Source organism: Equus caballus, chromosome 16, assembly GCF_041296265.1.
Source record: "Equus caballus isolate H_3958 breed thoroughbred chromosome 16, TB-T2T, whole genome shotgun sequence".
Classification (NCBI taxonomy): Eukaryota; Metazoa; Chordata; class Mammalia; order Perissodactyla; family Equidae; genus Equus; species Equus caballus.
The window spans coordinates 77,286,003-77,304,454 of NC_091699.1; the positions used below are offsets into that span (position 1 = coordinate 77,286,003).

At 46.9% G+C, this 18,452-nt stretch overlaps 1 protein-coding gene across 1 annotated transcript in view; it reads right to left on the minus strand.

Annotated features, from left to right (window-relative positions):
• Positions 1-4,078: 4,078 nt before the first annotated feature.
• Positions 4,079-18,452, minus strand: part of BTD (biotinidase) — a 40,199-nt gene continuing 25,825 nt past the window's right edge. Inside the window, exons 2-4 of the mRNA XM_005600921.4 lie at positions 11,768-12,032; positions 6,980-7,129; positions 4,079-5,547 (exon numbers count right to left, since the gene is read on the minus strand). Of these exons, the coding sequence (XP_005600978.2) occupies positions 4,375-5,547; positions 6,980-7,129; positions 11,768-12,032 (1,588 nt within the window). The 3' untranslated portion in view covers positions 4,079-4,374. The remainder of the gene's footprint in view (positions 5,548-6,979; positions 7,130-11,767; positions 12,033-18,452) is intronic.

Genomic DNA, 18,452 nt, shown 5'->3' on the forward strand with positions numbered 1-18,452 from the left:
GGCCATATCAAACGTTCTTTAGGGCTTGTGGAGGAGGTTAAGGGAGGCATTTATGTGCTGCATCCAGCATGGAGCTGCCACTCACTACGGGGTGGCTACTCTAGGTGTGGCTCCCATTCTGGCAGAGAGAATCTGGATAAATATTATGGCCCAACGAGGAAGGGCTGTGGGAACTGGAAGCAGGAAAAGTCAGTTTAGTGGGAGAAGATTCACAAAGTGTTGATGATGGAGTGGACCTTGAAGGATGGACAAGTTTCCCCATCAGAAGAGGCCATTTCAAGCAAACACAACAATGCTGAGACCAGATGGTGCTCAGCACATTGGGGAGTTGAGAGGAGTTGGCCATGGCTGGACCAGAGAGCCATATTCTTGGTCAGGGGTCAGCGTGAGGGCTCAGCGCAGGCAGGGCACAGGTTGTGCAGGGTGTGAACTTGAGGGAGGTGAGAAACAGGAGAGATGGGATTTGGACTGAGGGGAGTGATAGCCAGCTCCAAGATGGTCCCCAATGATGCTCACCTCCTGGCATCTATGCCCTATGTCCCCTCCGCCAATGGGCAGGGCTGACCTCAGTAACCCGATAGGATAGTATGGAAATGATGAAGTGTGACTTCCGAGGCTGGATCATAAAAAACACTGTGGCTTCCACCTCGCTCCCTCTTGGATCACTTGCTCCAGGGGAGGCCGGCTGCTGCATCATGAGAACACCCAAACAGCTCTACGGAAAGGTCCCTGTGGTGAGGAGCTGAGCCCCCTGCCAGCAGCCAGCACCAACTTGCCAGTCATGTGATCGAACTGTCCTGGAAGCGATCCTCTGGATTAGTTTCCCAGGGCTGCCATAAGAAAGTACCACTAACCGGTGGCTTAAAACACAGAAATTTATCATCTCACAGTTCTGGAGGCTAGAAGTACAAGGTCAAGGTGTTGGCAGGGCCATGCTCCTCCTGAGACCTGTGGGAGGGACTCCTTCCTGACTCTTCTAGCTTCTGGCGTTTGCCAGCAAGCCTTGGCGTTGCTTGGTTATAGATGCATCCCTCCCATCTCTGCCTCTGTCATCACATGGTGTCTTCTCCCTGTGTCTAAGTCTTCTCTTCCTATAAGGACACCATTTATTGGGGTAAGGGCCCACCCTACTCTAGTGTAACCTCGTCTTAACCTACATCTTAATCACACCTACAAAGACACTATTTCCAAATAAGGTCACATTCTGAAGTAGTAGGGGTTAAGACTTCAACATACCTTGTTAGGGGACACAATTACCAATAACACCCTCCAATTCCAGTGACGCCTTCAGCTGCCTACAGCCCCGGCTGACATCTTGACTGCAGCTCATGAGAGAGCCTGAGCCAGAACCACCCGGCTCAGCCACTCCCAGATTCCTGACGCACAGAAGCTGTGTGAGTTAATCATGCTCAGGACAGCTTGAAGCCACTAAGTTTTAGGGCAATTTGTTACGTGGGAATAGGCAACCAACACGAAGGGAGGCTCGGGAAGGAGAGACTGAAGGCCTCCATGGCAGTTCTGTTCACAGATCTTCACATCAGCATTTGTTTTAAATCTGGGCCTTTCTGCACATTTCATATTATTAAAACTTCTTAAAAATTTTGCCACGTATAATCCCTCTTTGTTGAGAAGTCATTTGCTCATTTAGTGGTAACTGGTGTTTGAGCAGTTCTGAAGTTCACTGAGAATCCAAGCGGCTGACTCACCATTGTCCCTCTCTGGGCAGGGTTTCCGTCCAGGCCACCTCATAGGCGACCAGCCGGCCCTCTAACTAGCTGGTCTTGGGGCAGGCGCCTGTTCCTGGTTCAGTGTGTGATGGCCAGGGCGTGGGCCACAGGTTCTGAGCAGGGCCACCTGTAGGTAAGGGGTGGCCCAGGTGGGTTTCCCCAACAGGGAAGGCCGTCCCCTCGGGGGAGGGTGTGGTGGGCGCTGGGACTGGATGCTCTGTGAGCAGGGCATGGCTCTGCCCTCTCTCGGAACAGGCCTTTTCAAGTCCAGTGTGAACACAGCTCGTTGTGCCTCTCACTTCCTCCCTGAGGAAAACCACAGAGAGGCACTCAGCTGCACCCACATGGGAAACCACACGGAGCAGCGACTTCCCCAAGTCGGATTCGGCCAAAAATACATTTGATTTCCTGCCTCTATGTGATGGTCAAGATTGCCATTTGCTTCCTGAATTTCTAGATCACCGCTGACAAAAGCACGTCAGAACCATTAGTCATCGGTGTATTTTTTTCTGAGAATGATTTACTCATTTTCCCCCTCTCCTCTACTTTGTTCTGCCATCTGGCTACCACTAGTTTTTACTGTAAAAATCATTTTGTTTCACCACCATTATTCTTTCTTTCCCGTCTCATTTCTACTTCATGAGCAGTTAGTTCTAAATTGTCAGTGGAGAGTAACTGAGGGAAAGTTCTGGGTGCTCTCTTCAGAAGGGCAGAATGTGCATCCGACAGGTGCTTCATAAACGTTTACCGGGTGAAGCGGTTCCACCAAGTCTGTGTTTAGGTCTGGCCTCTCTGGCTCTCTCTTTCTCAGGCTGTTGTGAATCATCTTGGCATGAAGCAACACTATGCATTTTTAAGATAATTTCTGTTTCCCTGGGGTTTGGGGCAGGGAAGTTGAGTGGGCGGCGGACAGCCACATCCGGAGCCACATGCTGCCTGCCAGCTCACTCCTCCTTGGCGAGATCTGCACTGGGGAGGGCGGGTGAGCTCTGCCATCTGGTGGGAGAGGCCCCGCTCCCATTCCAGGGGACGTCCCAGGGCTTCCTCAGGAATCCTGAGCTGTTCCTGCTTATTCCCTGGAGACTTGACTCACTCTGGGCCTTCAAGAAGGAGCAGTGAGTCAGCCGGGGCTCCGCTGCTTTCCCACACGGGTTATGTACTGCCCAGTCTACGGATGAGAAAACGGGGCATGACAGGCCTACGCAAACTGTCCACGGTCTACGCGGGGAAGAGTCCACAGTGAGGCCAAGCAGCAAAGCTGGTCAGTCTGACCCTGGAATCTGTGCTCTTCATTATCCTGCCTGGAAGCCAGAGAGGGGTCTGGAAGGCTACACTGCAGGGGGAGAGGGAAGGCATTTCATTTTCTTCTTTATATAATTTTATATACGCACATACTGTTTTTAAAAACCTAATTTAAAAAGAGGATAAAACTAAACAGCCACAACCCTGCAGAGACAAATCCCAGAGGCTAACTATCCATTCTCGTTACAAATTATTCATTTTCCGCCTTATAAACTGAGACAGTCACTAGGCATCGAGTCTAAGTGACTTTGAAACGTTGGGTACAAATAATACAGAAATCAGTGACCTAAAAAAATGTCTTTCCCCCCTGAATATGATGATTTTACATCTGGAACTAATAGTGTGGAAGGGCCTTGCTCTGTACCTGGTGGGCTCTCCAGATACCCCCGTTGAGGGATTAAATAAATGACTAAGTGGGCCACCTCTACCACAGTCCCTGCCGCTTCTCCGCAGGAGGCGCGCTGCCTCTCTGCGGGGGGAGGGCCCTCCTGGGGGACTGCGCGTTGACTTGTGCCAGCATCATTCCATGCTGCGCAGTTGGGCAACTGTGCGGCTCTTGCCCAAAGCCGGTGTGATTTATTAGAGTCCCTGGAATCCCTGATGAGACACGTTGTGCTGAAAGAATCCTATTACTCATACCTTCCCACTGCTGCCCTCTCCTCAGTACTTTTTTCCAGTCTCTCTCTCTCTGGGGCACCGCACTCCTTCTTCCCAGTCATTATGAGTCCTGCCTGACACATTCCTTTAACTGACAGACGGGCAGATGTGAGAAAAACTTCCCTTCTATTTTTAAAAGCTGCTTCAAGATCCACTATTCTGAGGTTGCTGGTGGCTCTGGTGTTACGGTTTCGTCTGGATAGAATTCTGGTCAACCAGAATGCAGAGGGGCCCAGAGCAGCCGTTTCTAATACAGCTTCTGCTTTGAGAGTTTGTTTCTTAACTTTGAAAATGTTTGAGGCTTGTGAAATACTTGCATGTCCTGGGTGTCTCCTGATCAACAACAAGAACGAGGAAAACACACACACACAGACACTCACAAAACCCACTGCTTTGTGGATGTGTAAAATATAAACTGACATTTATTTTTGTTTTAGCTCTTAAAATTAACTGTGTAATGAGAGATTTGCTGAAAGACGATGGGGCTTGAAAAAGATGAATGCGAGTAGAAAATATCTCAATAATTTGAATTTAAGAGGAAGAGACACGGCGGAATCTGCCTCCCCTACTTCTTCCCACAGCTCCCAGGAGGGGCTCTGGGGCAGAGGGGCGGCCCCAGGGCTGTAGGCTACAGGCTGTGTGAGTGCAGGGCTGTCCCACAGCAGCCAGAGCCCGCCCTACACTCTCCCTAGTCCCTCTCATACAGGCGCCCATAGAGAGCTGCTGTCACCAGGCCAGAGGACAGTCTACTCTTCCTCAGGAAATAGTGGCCATTCTCCCAGCCAAGCTGGTCAGGGGTTTCCAGGGTCATCCCTGAGGTCAGAAACAGAGGGAAGATGTAGGAAGTACTGAAGTTCCCCCACAGGTGAAACTCAAATATCCCCGTGGCCTCTGTGATCTCCTGCCCGCAGGTGTCAAAGCCAAGACCCCCACACTTGACCAGGGCACACACTTGAACATAGTAAGTGCCATGTACAGTGTGGAGTCCATCAAAGACCCCTAGGGCGTACAGCTCTTTCGACAAAGTGGGCCTCTGGTAAAGTAAATAACAGCAGAGGCCATTTGCACAGACTCGGAGATAGCCTTCCTTTCCCCATACAGGGACCAGGGTGAAATTGTCGTACATCATCTCAGAGTAAAATGTGGGAGGAGCATTCATGTTCCATTTGGTGGCTGCATCACAATGGACTTCTTGAGCATCCTTTTCACAGTATGGATCGCCTGCCAAGATTTTTAAAAACTTACTATGGGATGGGTCCATTTTACCTGTGGCATTCTCTGTACCAACAAGGCCCTGTGGATTCCTGGCTACCTGGGCGATTATAAGATGACCTTTGGAGCTTTCCATGTCATGGTGCCAAAAGGACTTCAGAGGGGTGTATATTCCACTTCCAGTCATCCCCAGAGACGGGTGGTGGATGTTAGCAGCCAGAAAGTTGATGCCAAAGGCAATGGCAAAAGCACTCTGAATCTGAATAGCTGCCAAGAGCGGGAGCTGGTTCATCCAGGCGGCCGGATACACAATGTGCTTCACCTCAGAGTCTCTGAGGAGTTGGATGGCAGGGTTGAAGAACAATATATCAAAGCAAGTGAAGATGCCAACCTTGCCGGCAAAAGGGGTATCGAAAATGATGTGATCTACTTTGAGAGGGGCATCAACCGCTGCCTCGAAGTAGAGGTTGTGTTTTCGGTAGCGGTCAACAAGGGTTCCATTACTGCTGAACACAACATCCGTGTTAAACTGGTATCTTCCATCATTTGGGCACCCTGGGTCACTGCTGTGACAAGGCTGCTTTGTTCCGAGATTGGCCACCAGGAACATCTCTCCCTTGAGGGCCATACAGCTCAGGCGTTGGAGCACCTAAAGAAAAAGAAAGGAAGAAACAAATAGATTTTTTTTTAAAGATTTTATTTTTCCTTTTTCTCCCCAAAGCCCCCCTGGTACATAGTTGTATATTTTTAGTTGCAGGTCCTTCTAGTTGTGGCATGTGGGACGCCACCTCAGCATGGCCTGACAAGCGGTGCCACGTCTGTGCCCAGGATCCGAACCAGCGAAACCCTGGGCCGCTGCAGCAGAGTGCGCGAACTTAACCACTTGGCCACGGGGCCGGCCCCCAAATAGATTTTTAAAATCCTATCTTTTGCCTTATAATTTTAAAATAGAAAAATACCTGTGTTGCGTCCATAATATATAATATAATCAATAAAAAAAGCAACTACTACTGAAAATGTGCAAAGAATGTGCACAGGTGATTCCTAGAAGAACAAATGGCCAACAAATATCTGAGAAGATGCTCAACCGTATTAGTAATACGAAAATGCAAATTAAAGTAATAATGAGATATCACTTTTCACTTTCAAAAGATTGGTAAAAATGCAAAAGATTATTCCATCTTTCATTGATCAAAAAGTGGGAAAACAGGCACTCATGTACCATGACCGGGGATGTAAAGTGAAATCACACTCTTTTAAAGGGGAAATTTGGTACTCTAAAATAATTTAAGATGTCGTATCCTTCAGAGGAGAAGTGCCATTTCTAGGAACCTTACAGAAAAACTTGGACGTGTTTACAAAAGTATGTGTACAACGGGGCTGGCCCCGTGGCCGAGTGGTTGAGTTCGCGCGCTCTGCTGCAGACGGCCCAGTGTTTCGTTGGTTCGAATCCTGGGCGCGGACATGGCACTGCTCATCGGACCACGCTGAGGCAGCGTCCCGCATGCCACAACTAGAAGAACCCACAGCGGAGAATACACAACTATGTACCGGGGGGACTTTGGGGAGAAAGAGGAAAAAATAAAATCTTAAAAAAAAAAAAAAAAGTATGTGTACAAGGATATTCATTGAAACATTGTTTACAATAGCAAAACTTAAAGAATAAGCATATAGCATGCTGCAAGAGAGGCTGTCAAGAACTATGAAACTCACAGAAAAGAATATACATGGAGGCACACCAAATTGTTGATGGCAGTTTCTCTAGGAAGGAAAGTAGGACGAGGGTGGGGGGGTGGTGAAGGTGGACTCTCATTTTTTTACTTCTGTTTGATTTGTTTGTTTTATAAGCATATGTTCATGTATTTCTTGTTAATAAATAAAATGACCAATAGATGAGTAAATGCCTCATAATACCAGACATTCTTTACTGAATGGATGTGTGGCACATGGAGTTTGAGATTGTTAGGATCCAAGGGTCTCCTTTCAGCCTCATTTAACATGTCTTGGCTTTTGGCCCCTGGCTTGGTTCATCTCTGCATGCCTTCGGCCTACTGAGGAGGAAAGCTGAGACCCTTACACACCTCTGTGTCATTGAATCGTTGGGGTTCCAGGCATGGGTTCCACTTGACCAACTGGGGAGACGGCATGAAGTCCAAAAATGGGTAAATGGACGTTCTTGTAAAGTTGAACCCATGAATGCCATCTTCTGGAAACACTATAATCTGTACACCCTGTAAGTCAAAAACATCAAAGTAGAGTATGTGATCAGATAACGGGAAGCACCACTTCACTCATTCGTTCATTCTTTCATTCATTCCTCTGACAGCCATCAAGCAGTTGCTCTGTACCAGGAACCAGAGGTACAAAGATGGACTCTCATCAGATATCCTAGTCTTGAGGAAACCAACACACTTGGCCTAACTCTGAGAAAACAAGGACAAAGTCCTCTCGGAACAACCATTGACGGTTCACCTGGGACATGTCAGGGAAGGAGGGAATGGCTGAGCTTGGTTGAAGGGAGCAGTTTGCTGAGCGGTTAACAGGGGTTTGGAGTTCTTGGTGGTGCAAAGAGATGGGGCCGATTATGAAAGGCCTTGAATATTGGGCTCATTCACGTACTATCTCCAGTCCATTGGTTTTCAACCTTCATTGTGCATCTAAATCAGATGGGGAGCTTCTGAAAAAACAATCTTTCTTTAGGGTGATGCTGGGACCACCCCTAAAAAGTGTTCTTGCATTGATTGTGGGTGGGGTCCTGGTAACAGTGTTTGTTTAAAAGTCCCCAGGTGATTTTAATGTGCAGGCAAATTTGGGACTTGCTGGGCTGGTTGGTAAAACTCAAGAGTGTTGATTCCACCATAGAAACAAGGACTTGCTCTAACTCGCAATTCCCCAAATGGGAATTAGAAGGCTCCCTCCACAATCCTGACCACCCTACAGGCCTCTTCCCACACCTGGAGACACCCTGGGCTCCCTGACTATGCCAGGCTGGGGCTCCCTGTGACATCTGCAGCAACCTAAGGAAATCCAAACACACAGGGCAGCCCTTAGTGCTCAGCCAGGGCCTCTGCTCTCCACCAACGGGGCTTACGATGCCAAGCCTGGAGCATTGCTCCAAAGTGAGAGGTAGAGGAGGAAGGCAGAGAAGGCATGAATAATGCACAATAACCTAAAATAAAATCTACAAGGCAACTTGTGTCATTTACTTCTGGAATGCACTGCAAACTCTTTCCTTGCAATTTTTTCCTGGTTATGAAAGCTTCAAAAGTTTAACTGTAGAAATTTGGAAAACAGAAAACATAAAGTAAGAATTTATAATCCTATAGCATGAAGACACTTACTGTTAATATCTTGGCTATTTTCATTTTTTTCTCTGTGTGTGTGTAATTGAAATAGTAATAAATACATGGTTTTCCATCTAGACTTTCCCAATACACAGCATATCAAGACTACAAAGATACTTTCAAGAATATCATTTGTAATAGCTGTATTATATTTAAGAGGACACCGTATTTTATCCTCTATTTTTGGACATTTGAATTGTTCCCAGCTTTTTACAGCAAAGAAAACTGTGGTGACCACCTGCATACACGGCACTCAAAACACGTACCGAATAAGTGTTGGGTACAAATCTTTGATGGGATCTCTGGTTATTTCTTTAGAATAAAGTCTTATAAGTGAAAGTACTGGGTCAAGGGTGTGAAAAATTTTAAGTTCTCAATATACACTGGCAGATTATATCTATGTACACTCCCTCCAGCAGAGTATGAGGTTGGACATCTTATTGCACATTGTAAAGAACGATGATCACAAACTTGGAAATAAAGTAAGATGAAGAATGTACATCTTTCCAAGATAGACTAGGGTACTGATTACCAGGCTCACTTAAGGAGTATTTATCTAGTGAATGTACCACTTTTTCACTTTGCTATTTAATAAAAGATCACCCTAGAGATTACAATTTTATTGTCCTGTAGGACATTAGTCAGTTTTGCATTTATTGGAAAATTCATTCATTTCACTGGCTGACATACCCACATTTCTATTTCTCAAATTCTCTTTTGAATCAGTTTTACCATCTTACTAGTCCCTTCATTAATTAATGACTTAAATAAAAGCTTTGACACATGTCCACTCTACATTTATATAGTCATGTTTTTAACTTTTTGAAAATTATACTTGGACAAATATTTTCCATTATTAAAAATAAATCTTTGAGAGCACTGAGTGGTTTCTTATGGACAATAACATTTAAGTTACATATGCATATTAGACTAACATCAAAATTGAACTGCATTCCTGAATTCATATGTGCCAGGGATGCGGAGAGGAGCCAACCGGAGCTGGGGCGGCACTTTGGATCTGATGTGATCGCCAACGTTTTAGGAACATTCTACGAAATAATCAGCATTCCTGATAAATGGCCTAAGCAGTTTTCTGATAGACCTTAATGAGATCAAGAACTACTGAGGAAGTAAGGTTGCCAGTCCAGTGACTGACCAGGCTACTATCTTTGGCTGGACTTTTCTTCCCTATAAATGCCTCTACCAAGAGAGAAATATTTTTATTGGCTTGTTCATGAACCTCTGCCCTTATAACAGGTTTGATATAAAACTCTGACACATGCTTGGCATCGCTTTGTCTGAGAAGTTGCTTTAAGACATATGACCCTGTAGGGAAGCCAAGGTATCTGTAAGCACTAGGAATGACCAGACCAGGATCTTCACCCCACGCCTTGATCACAAACAGAGAAGGACTGGGGCCTTGCGGCCGGCACGGGTTCCACAAGAACACGTTGTACGTTTGGCGGGCAGGTTCTTAAAATGCAGGGCCTCCAGTCACTGTCTCACGGTTTCGGAATGGCATTTGCAAATGTCTTAGAATGGTTGTGGGGACAGGATGGAGAAGCAGGAGGTGATATTTTAGGGCTGCGCAAGCACACACTGTGCGAGAACGCTTCGAGTGGATCTGTGTCATCAGGAGGTCTGAGTGCACAGCCCCAGATTTTTTTACACTGACTTCAGCGTAGACACAAATGAGGTGTGTATCAAATGTGTGAATGACGTGAAGGTAACTGATATCTGGGATGTCAGTAAAGGTCCCCAAATAGCCCAACCGGCCGGAATGACGAAATTTAACAGCATCAATGTGAAGTCTTGCTCTCAGATTAAATAATCAACCTTGTAAGTACAGGATGGTAATGACAGCATGTGTGTCTGTGTGTGTGAAAAAGGCTCTGGAGTTTTTGTTGACAGCAAGTGCCTTATGAAGCCACAGTGAGGTGTGGAGGCCAAAAGTTTTCTGGGGACAACGTCTAGAATAAGAACAGTGATGGGTCTACTCCATCCTGCCCTTGCCAGACAGAGTTGGGAGAAGTGGGACAACTCTGGGCCTGGAGACAACCTGGAAAGAAGAGCTGGAAACTGCCCCTCGCAAGGAACAGGGGATATATAGATTGGGAGCAAGATGCCGCGGGGGACCATGACAGCCATCCTCCATTTGGGGAGACGGCCCGCCCCAGTAAGGGCCTCAGCCTGCTCTGTTTAGCTCCGAGGCCAGAACAATGGGTGGCAGTTACAGGGAGGCTGATGGTGGCTCACTGAAAGGAAGATCTTTCCACTGTCCTCAAGTGGAATGAGTGGACGTGTGAGACAGGGAGTTCTGGGCTGCTGAAGGTGTTTAAGGAGAACCTGGATGTCAGGCTGGGAACAAAAGAGAGGAGTGTCACCCGTCAGAAGCAGCTGGACCAGCTCTTTAGGCTCCCTTCCAACACTGGTTTTAGATCTATAGACAGACAGACACAGATATTTATACGTATCACAGGCTAGAACGTTTAATGTAGCAATACATGGTGGCTGTCCAGGCGATCCTGGCCACCCTGAGCAGAGGCGGGGACTACGTGGGGCAGGACCTGCTGGCAGGACCGGGTCTGCCAGCTGCACTCCTGGACATGGGGAGGTTCTGCTCGCATGGAGTTTACCTCCCGCGGAGGCAGAGCGGGGCTTCCTCGAGGAGCGGCTGGGCTGGGTCACCCCTGCCCCAGGGTTCAGGTTAAAGGACATGCTTCCCTTCAGTTATAGATTTCCCAACAGGGCATTTTCTCTCACAGTAACATCTGGCACCGACATTTCCCTCTCTGCCCTACCCTTCCTGGCAGGAGGGGAAATGCCGGCCAAGCAGGAAGCCTTCACAAAGGCTGGCACCAATCTCCCTTCATCCATTTGGGCTCGGTTCTGTCTGGACTGCGGCCTCAGACTGTTCATAGTCTGGCACAGAGACAAGAAATGAGCCCCCCAAAATGTGAAGGCAGCAAACTGCAGATCTGTGGCTGCTCATTATTTCAGTTCACTTTGAACGCCTCAGACAGCATGAGAGGCCATCCGTGCCTGGTGGTTTTCAGAGTTTTCTGCACATCAGAATCCCCTGGGGGGCCTTAAAAATCCCCATGCCCAGCCCACATCCCATCCAACTCTGCGGGTGTGGGACCCAGGCACCCACATTTGTTTACAATCAGTTGTGACTGCTCCACACAGCCACATTTGGGGACAAGGGATCTAGCCCTGAGCTTCCCAGACTTGAGGTGAAAAGCATCACCTGGGGATCTTGCTAAAATGCAGATTCCGATTCAGCAGGTCTAGGGCAGGGCTCAAATTCTGCATTTCTCACAAGCTCCAAGGGGATGCTGATGCTGCTGGTCCATGGATCACTCTCTAAAGTAGTGAGACTCTAGCCAACTGACCACTTCGACTCAGCTTTACCAGCTGGACTGCCTTTCCAGAGGGGCTGCAGGAACCACTGACAGAGGCTAAAGAGCAATTTGCTCTGTTCTGCAAGACAAGCTAAGGTTCTAACCCAGGAGCATTTCTTGCCTTTTGGGCTGCAGTCATCACTTGCTGTTCATAGATGTCGAGGTTCTGGTTCATTAGCTCCAAGGCCTCCTTGCGGCTGGTGAGAGCTAGAGGATTCGGACTCAAGATTGACTGGTGCTCGTACACGGCAGCCACGTAATATCCAGCCTTGTGATGATCAGCCACGTAATGCTCCCCAGCGTGGACTCCCAGGGCAGCCATGTAACAGCCACAGAGGAAAAAAGCAAGCTGGCTGCTCGCTCTGGACATAATGCAGACGATACATCTGGAATGTAACAGGGCAAGGGGAAAACAGCTGAATCAAGAATCCTGCCAAGAATTTCACTTTTGCAGCTGTGATTTATTAATCCCAGCAGTTTAAACTCACCCACCGTGATCCTGCGGCTCAAAGAGTTTGTTTCATGTTCCTAAGAAAAGGGTATGTGTTTCTCTCCAAACACGTAGCAAGCTACGTTTAAAATGCCTCACTGTGTTAATAGTCTGGTTTTAGAACATTTCCAAAACAGACCCAGTGTTTGCCAGGATTTTCCTACGCCATCTTCAGCAAGGCGTCAGTGCGTCACTACTTGCTTTTCTAGCTGCGCACTGAAGTTTTAGGCAATAATAATTATTCTGATTATTTTACATAATTCTGGGACATATTCCACATCCCACTGCCTGCCCTCTATAGACACATAACAGCTTACCGGTCAACACCAGCTACCACTGCGGTGATCCCACTAATACAGCTCAGCATTCCTGGCCTCAGAAACCTCAGGGATGGGAATTCTCCCCGCATTTCTTTGGTTAGTAATGAAGATGAAGGCTAAGTCTCCCTTTACTGAGCGCGACGTTCTTTATTTACAGCAGAGAAAATGCTGACTTCCGCTTAAATGCCAGGACCTACTCTCTGGTATGGACAGGTAAAAAGAAGCTTCCCGATGAAAGTATGACTTTTTTTTCTCCTTGAACTTGAGGATTGCCATTGCACATCACCACCTTCTCAACCTCTGTCTCTGTGACTCCCAAACTCTTGCTCAAAAGCATACTCGTTTGGAAATAAAATTCTTCTGCAATGACAAAATGCAATTTTCTAGAAGACAAACTAGAATTTTCTGGAAAGTAAATTCAGCTTGGTAGCTCCTACCATAAGAGATTAGAAGTAAATTATGTCACTTACAAGGACACCCCTGTGTGCCTTTTTGCCCAAGAACAGGGATTTTTATTTCTAACAGTTGTATGTTACTAAGTGTTTGAGAGTGAACAGTCCAATTCCGCCTTGAAAATCGGCGTGGGCTGCCAGCTGAAGCCCCTCCCCCGGCACACAGATTTACCAGGTGGCGTGCCAAGGCCAGGCCACTTGCCCCGTGGAGATGTGCTGGGGCTGACCATCCGCCCAGGAATACAGATTAAACATCAAGATAACAGAGACAAATCGAGGAAGCAAGCTGCTGCTCTTCAAGAAGCAAGTGACTCGCTGCCGAGTCGGACTCATAACTCCTGTGTTTACATTTTAAAACCAAACTCTCCAGGCCACAAATCTCTTTTTAATTTCCTCTCAAACGTTCCAGAAACAAAAGTAACCATAATTATTTTCAGCAACAGAACAAGTACTAGGGCTGTTCAGTCAGAATCCTCACAAAATCCAACACTTGGAAGGAGCGAGCCCTCCCTCCCAACCCCGCCTCGTCTCAAACTGTTACTTCTTTCCCCAGGGAATAACGGCACCACCCAAATACCAAACCCCAGGACTTGTTGCCCTTCATCTGGGACACTGTAAACAATGTTTTAAGATGAGAACAAGGCGCCTTTGAGTGAGCAGTCATGAGTTTTTGAGTAGAAACAAAAGTATAATTGATAAGCTTTCCTATCTGAATTTTGCCTCTGAAGACCAGCAATGAATCATTTTAAAAGTCTCAAAGTCTATTTTCCATTTCATCTCTGGTTGCAGAGTGATGATAATGGGGAGTGGTCTGGGGGGAAAACTTTCATCTTCAAAGTCATATTCACAATATTTCTAAAGTATAAGCCTACGGCCTCACTAAGAGGTGGAGAAACTGAGGCTGGAGGACAGGCGTATGAACCAGTGCCGGTGGAGGCAGGTCAGGAGGTCCTGGGGCCAAGAGCGGCGTTCCCAGCATCCTCCTCTCTCAACTAAGAGCTGTATGCCACCAATTTGGGGACACAGAACATTTGTTTGTTTCAGGGACTTGCAATCCTGAGGAACTGAAGAACCAGCAAGATATCACATTTCTTTCTATTTTGAGAAAATAAAATTTAGATTATTCACAACAGGGGCCCAGTAGGAGAGCTGAAACGGCAATCATTGTGCGCAAACAAAGGCAGGTTGATAATAAGGGGTTATACAGATTCAACCAGGTATTCACGCTTGAAACAAGCACCCTGAATGAGGTAGGAGAGAATGAGCAATTATAATAAAAATAGGTACAACAAGGGCTGGCCCTGTGGCCGAGTGGTTAAGTTGGCGCACTCCACTGCAGGTGGCCCAGTGTTTCGTTGGTTCGAATCCTGGGCGCGGACGTGGCACTGCTCATCAAACCACGCTGAGGCAGCGTCCCACATCCCACAACTAGAAGGACCCACAACGAAGAATATACAACTATGTACCGTGGGGCTTTGGGGAGAAAAAGGAAAAAAATAAAATCTTTAAAAAAAAAAAATAGGTACAACAGTTTGCCCTTGGGAGAGTGGTGAAATAGCAGCTATTTCAATCAAGTTCACAAATGCTGGTCTTCCTCTTTATTTGGCCCCATTCAACTGTCTCAGGAAAAACCAAATGAGGCCTGAGGTAGGGGCTCTGAAGGGCCCAGCAGGCAGGAGACGGGGGCCTTCTCCATTAGAAGGGCTGAGGCAATGCCAGACATTTCCAGTGGTTGCCAGGTGCTGGCTCATGATACATGCACAGGGGGATGGGGTGCAGGGGCTCCCTGGGAACAAGGGAGGCCCTGGAAGTCAGGGGGATCTTGGAAATCCAGCAACTGATCTATCTTTACGGCTGGCCAGGACGTGGACCATAGACAAAATGGTGTCCAGAGGTGTGTGCCTGGTCTGAAAAGGTAGCTATGCGCTCTCTTCCATTGGAGGACATTTGACATATAAGACTAAAGTAAAGGAAGGGCCTGGCATGGACGCACTACTGAGGTGACAGTGTGCTCCCATAACCTACTTCATACGCTCTCAGGGCTCACCACAGCCCTCTGAGATGGGGGCGCTCGGGAGGTGCCCTGAATCCCACTGCCAGGAAAGAGCAGCGCTGGAAGGGCACCCACTTCAGACACTCTCAGGACACCCAACTGTGAGTCAGACACAGGTGTAGGTGTCAGGGACACAGCAGTGAACAAGCCCAGCCCTTCCGCATGGAGCCCCCACTCTGAATGTATGAGGAAACCGACCACGATCAAATAAACATGGAGTATGGCACACAGCAGTAAGTGCATACAAGGAACATAGGGGAGAAAGACAGGGAGGGCCTGGCCTGGGTAGAGGACAATTTTAAACAGTATGGTCAGGGAAGGCCTCCATGAGAAGGTGGTGTCTGAAGGAGGGGAGAGAAGAGGCCCTGTGGATGCCTGGGGAAGGGTTCCAGGCAGAGGGAATGGCCCCATCAAAAGGCCCTAGTGGGATTTTGCTGGGTGGTTCAAGAAACAGCAAGGAGAACAGTGGGCTGGAGCCCAGGCACCAGAGGAAGGTGGCAGAAAATGAAGTCCAAGAGAGAAACAACAGGGCCGCGCTCACTGGCCTCCTCACCACGCCCCTGCAGTTCCCCTGTCCTCGTCCACTCTAATATTGTTGGAGCAGCCCTGTGAGAACCAGTGAGTGCCTGAGTCACTCACGACATGCCTCTGCTCAAAATCTTCCAGCGACTCCCCAATGCATGCAGAGTAAAAGCCAAAGACCTTACAGCACGCCAACAGGAAAGATCCAGGAGACAGGAAATCCCCGCAGGGAGGGGAGAACACTGCCGGGCTGACATCTTTAAGCAAGCATCCTGAGCTTTTCACTGCCCTAGAGAAGCCCTTGCTTCTCATTTCATAATGAAAAATGATCCCCCGACACTCATGCTGATCAGGAAGGTTCCTGTGATCTATGAGAAGAAGAAATCAAAGTCTAAATTACAGAGAAATCTATTTTGTGGAAATTTGGTAACATGTCAATCACTAGATATTTTTACACCCAAGGAACTTTTTCCATCTCGCTAAATGATTCATCTTGATAATTAGCTGCATTTCCTTCCTAGCCATGCTATTACAATGGTGTCTTTTGCAATAAAGTGAAAGGATTATTATTAAGGTATTCTTAATAAGACAATTTCAGAGGCAGGTATATATGTTTAAAAATTTATATATAGACCTACTGATCTTTTTAATAAAAGATCCTGTCACTCTTTACTTGTCAGGGAGAAAAACAGTCCAAAGATTGGAAAAGGAGGTAGGAAAAGTCAGCAGAGGAAATGTCCTGTCCTGTGGAACAAAGCCCGAGGGACCTGCTCAGCCATCAGGACTCAGCACATATACTTTTCTGTGTATATCTTGACAGTGTTTGCCAAGAACAAGCCTGTGAGGTTCCAAGTAATTTTAAACCTATTCTCAGGAATTTTGTGATTTCCTTCTCTAAATCCCTTTACATAGGGAGAAGAAATAATGTCCATCTCCACCTAATTACATAATTTGAATTTAAAGAAATCCCTAAAGAGACCCTGTATTTCCTAGAAAGCCTCTTGCTTCCTGGTTCTCCCCTCTGATGATGCTAGAAGTGAGCTTGTCCAGGACCGGCCCCTGGAACAAGCAGCCCCACAACAGCTTCAGCTTGGATGGCTTCGTGCAAACCCATCCACCAACAGAACTTTTGACGTCTCAGTCGGAAATGTCAAGTGTAAACACTTGTGAGTGACAACTGATGATGACATCGAAATTCAAAGCTGAACTCAAAATAGTGAATAAATGACCAAGTCCTCTGAGTTGAACTGGGAAGTTGTGATTTCACTTAAAAGAGTCCAGCTCTTATCTTCAAAAAAGAGAGTGACATACAGAAGAGTACCTTTGGACCAGGCCTTCAATTAGGGCCTCCTTCTGCTCCATTGACTAGAGTGAGTTGTCTTAGGACACGAAACGAGCAATCAAAGGATCGTGACACTGGAACCTAAATACAGTATGTCATCTTTCCTTTCCTCAAATGGGAAATCATCTTCATAATATAAAGCAAATAAAACTCCCTGAAATGCCCAGGTGTTTAACGTAAGAAGTCGCTCTCTTTTTCATTTTGTTGTGTGGAAGGAAAGAGCCCCAGCTGAGACAGACTTTACAGGTTTGCTACCGCCATCCTGTGGACAAACTGAGTATCACTAGCCCAAGTGAGTATCACAATAGCAGAGGGATTCTTAAGCAGTAAGTGGACGGGTTTTTTTCCTCTCTGTCTTCTCCTTTTCATCTCTAACACTTCATTTCTCTCTCTCTTTTTTTAAGATTGGCACCTGAGCTAATATCTGTTGCCAATCTTTTTTTTTCCTTCTTCTTCTCCCCAAAGCCCCCCAGTACATAGTTGTATATTCTAGTTTTAGGTCCTTCTGGTTGTGCTGTGTGGGACGCTGCCACAACATGGCTTGACGAGCAGTGCCATATTTGCACCCAGGATCCGAGCTGGTGAAACCCTGGGCCACCGAAGTGGAGTGTGCAAACTTAACCACTCGGCCATAGGGCCAGCCCCTCATCTCTCTCTTTTACAGTAGAAAAATCAGAAAACAAATGACTTTCCAAGATTTGGGTCTCATGAAAGCTGTTTTTTGTTCGTCATGCTTCCAGGACCTACTGCATCTTTTATATTCACAAGTTCTAAATTTGTTGCGATTTTCTGTGCACTCCATAGGATGTGACTGGATGTGCAAAGTGACAGAGCCATCCACACTGTGATGCACAGCACTATGCGTGGGGAACTCTGGCTGAGTTAAGGGATCTATAGGGACAAAGTTTTATACCGATGCCACACTGCATTTTACAAGTTACATGTTAACATTTTCAAACCATTTTAACATCCATTATTTCATCTTCTCTCCCAGCTACACAAAGCAGTAAAAGCAGATGGTAAAATTCTATTTTCATGGTGAAAGAAAACCTCAGGACTAGTTAGTGGTAAGAACAGACTGGAAACCAGATCTCCTGGCTTCTGGTGCAGCCCTCCTAGCACCTGCTGAAGAACTGGGGCTATTTATCAGTCAAGCCTTCAAAGACCACTGTGGCGTCTTCAATGCAGCTGCAGCAAAATAAACAGAAACTCACAGTAGCATTCCCAAGGGAGATCCTGGGCGGTCAGACCAGAGCAGGGGTTCGAAAATGTGAGTGTGCCGTCAGGGTCACGTGGAGGGCTTGAACACACAGATCCCTGGACCCCACGCCCAGAAGTTTTGATTCAGCAGGTCTCGGGTAGGGCCTGAGAATCTGCATTTCCTGCAAGTTCCCAGGTGATGCTGAGGCTGATGGTCCTGGTTTGGGGTCACACTGGGGAACCACTTGGCTAGAGGTTAAAGGTGTGTAGAACCTATATTCTGACACCTATCTTTCCCTCATGTCAAAGAAAGACATAAGTCAGAACCATCACCTTTATTTCCCAGTGCCTCTCCAATGGGGGTTATAGAATTTGGGTAGATTTCAGAGCATTTCCACTAAATTTGGTGAAAATGAGCAACAGAGTA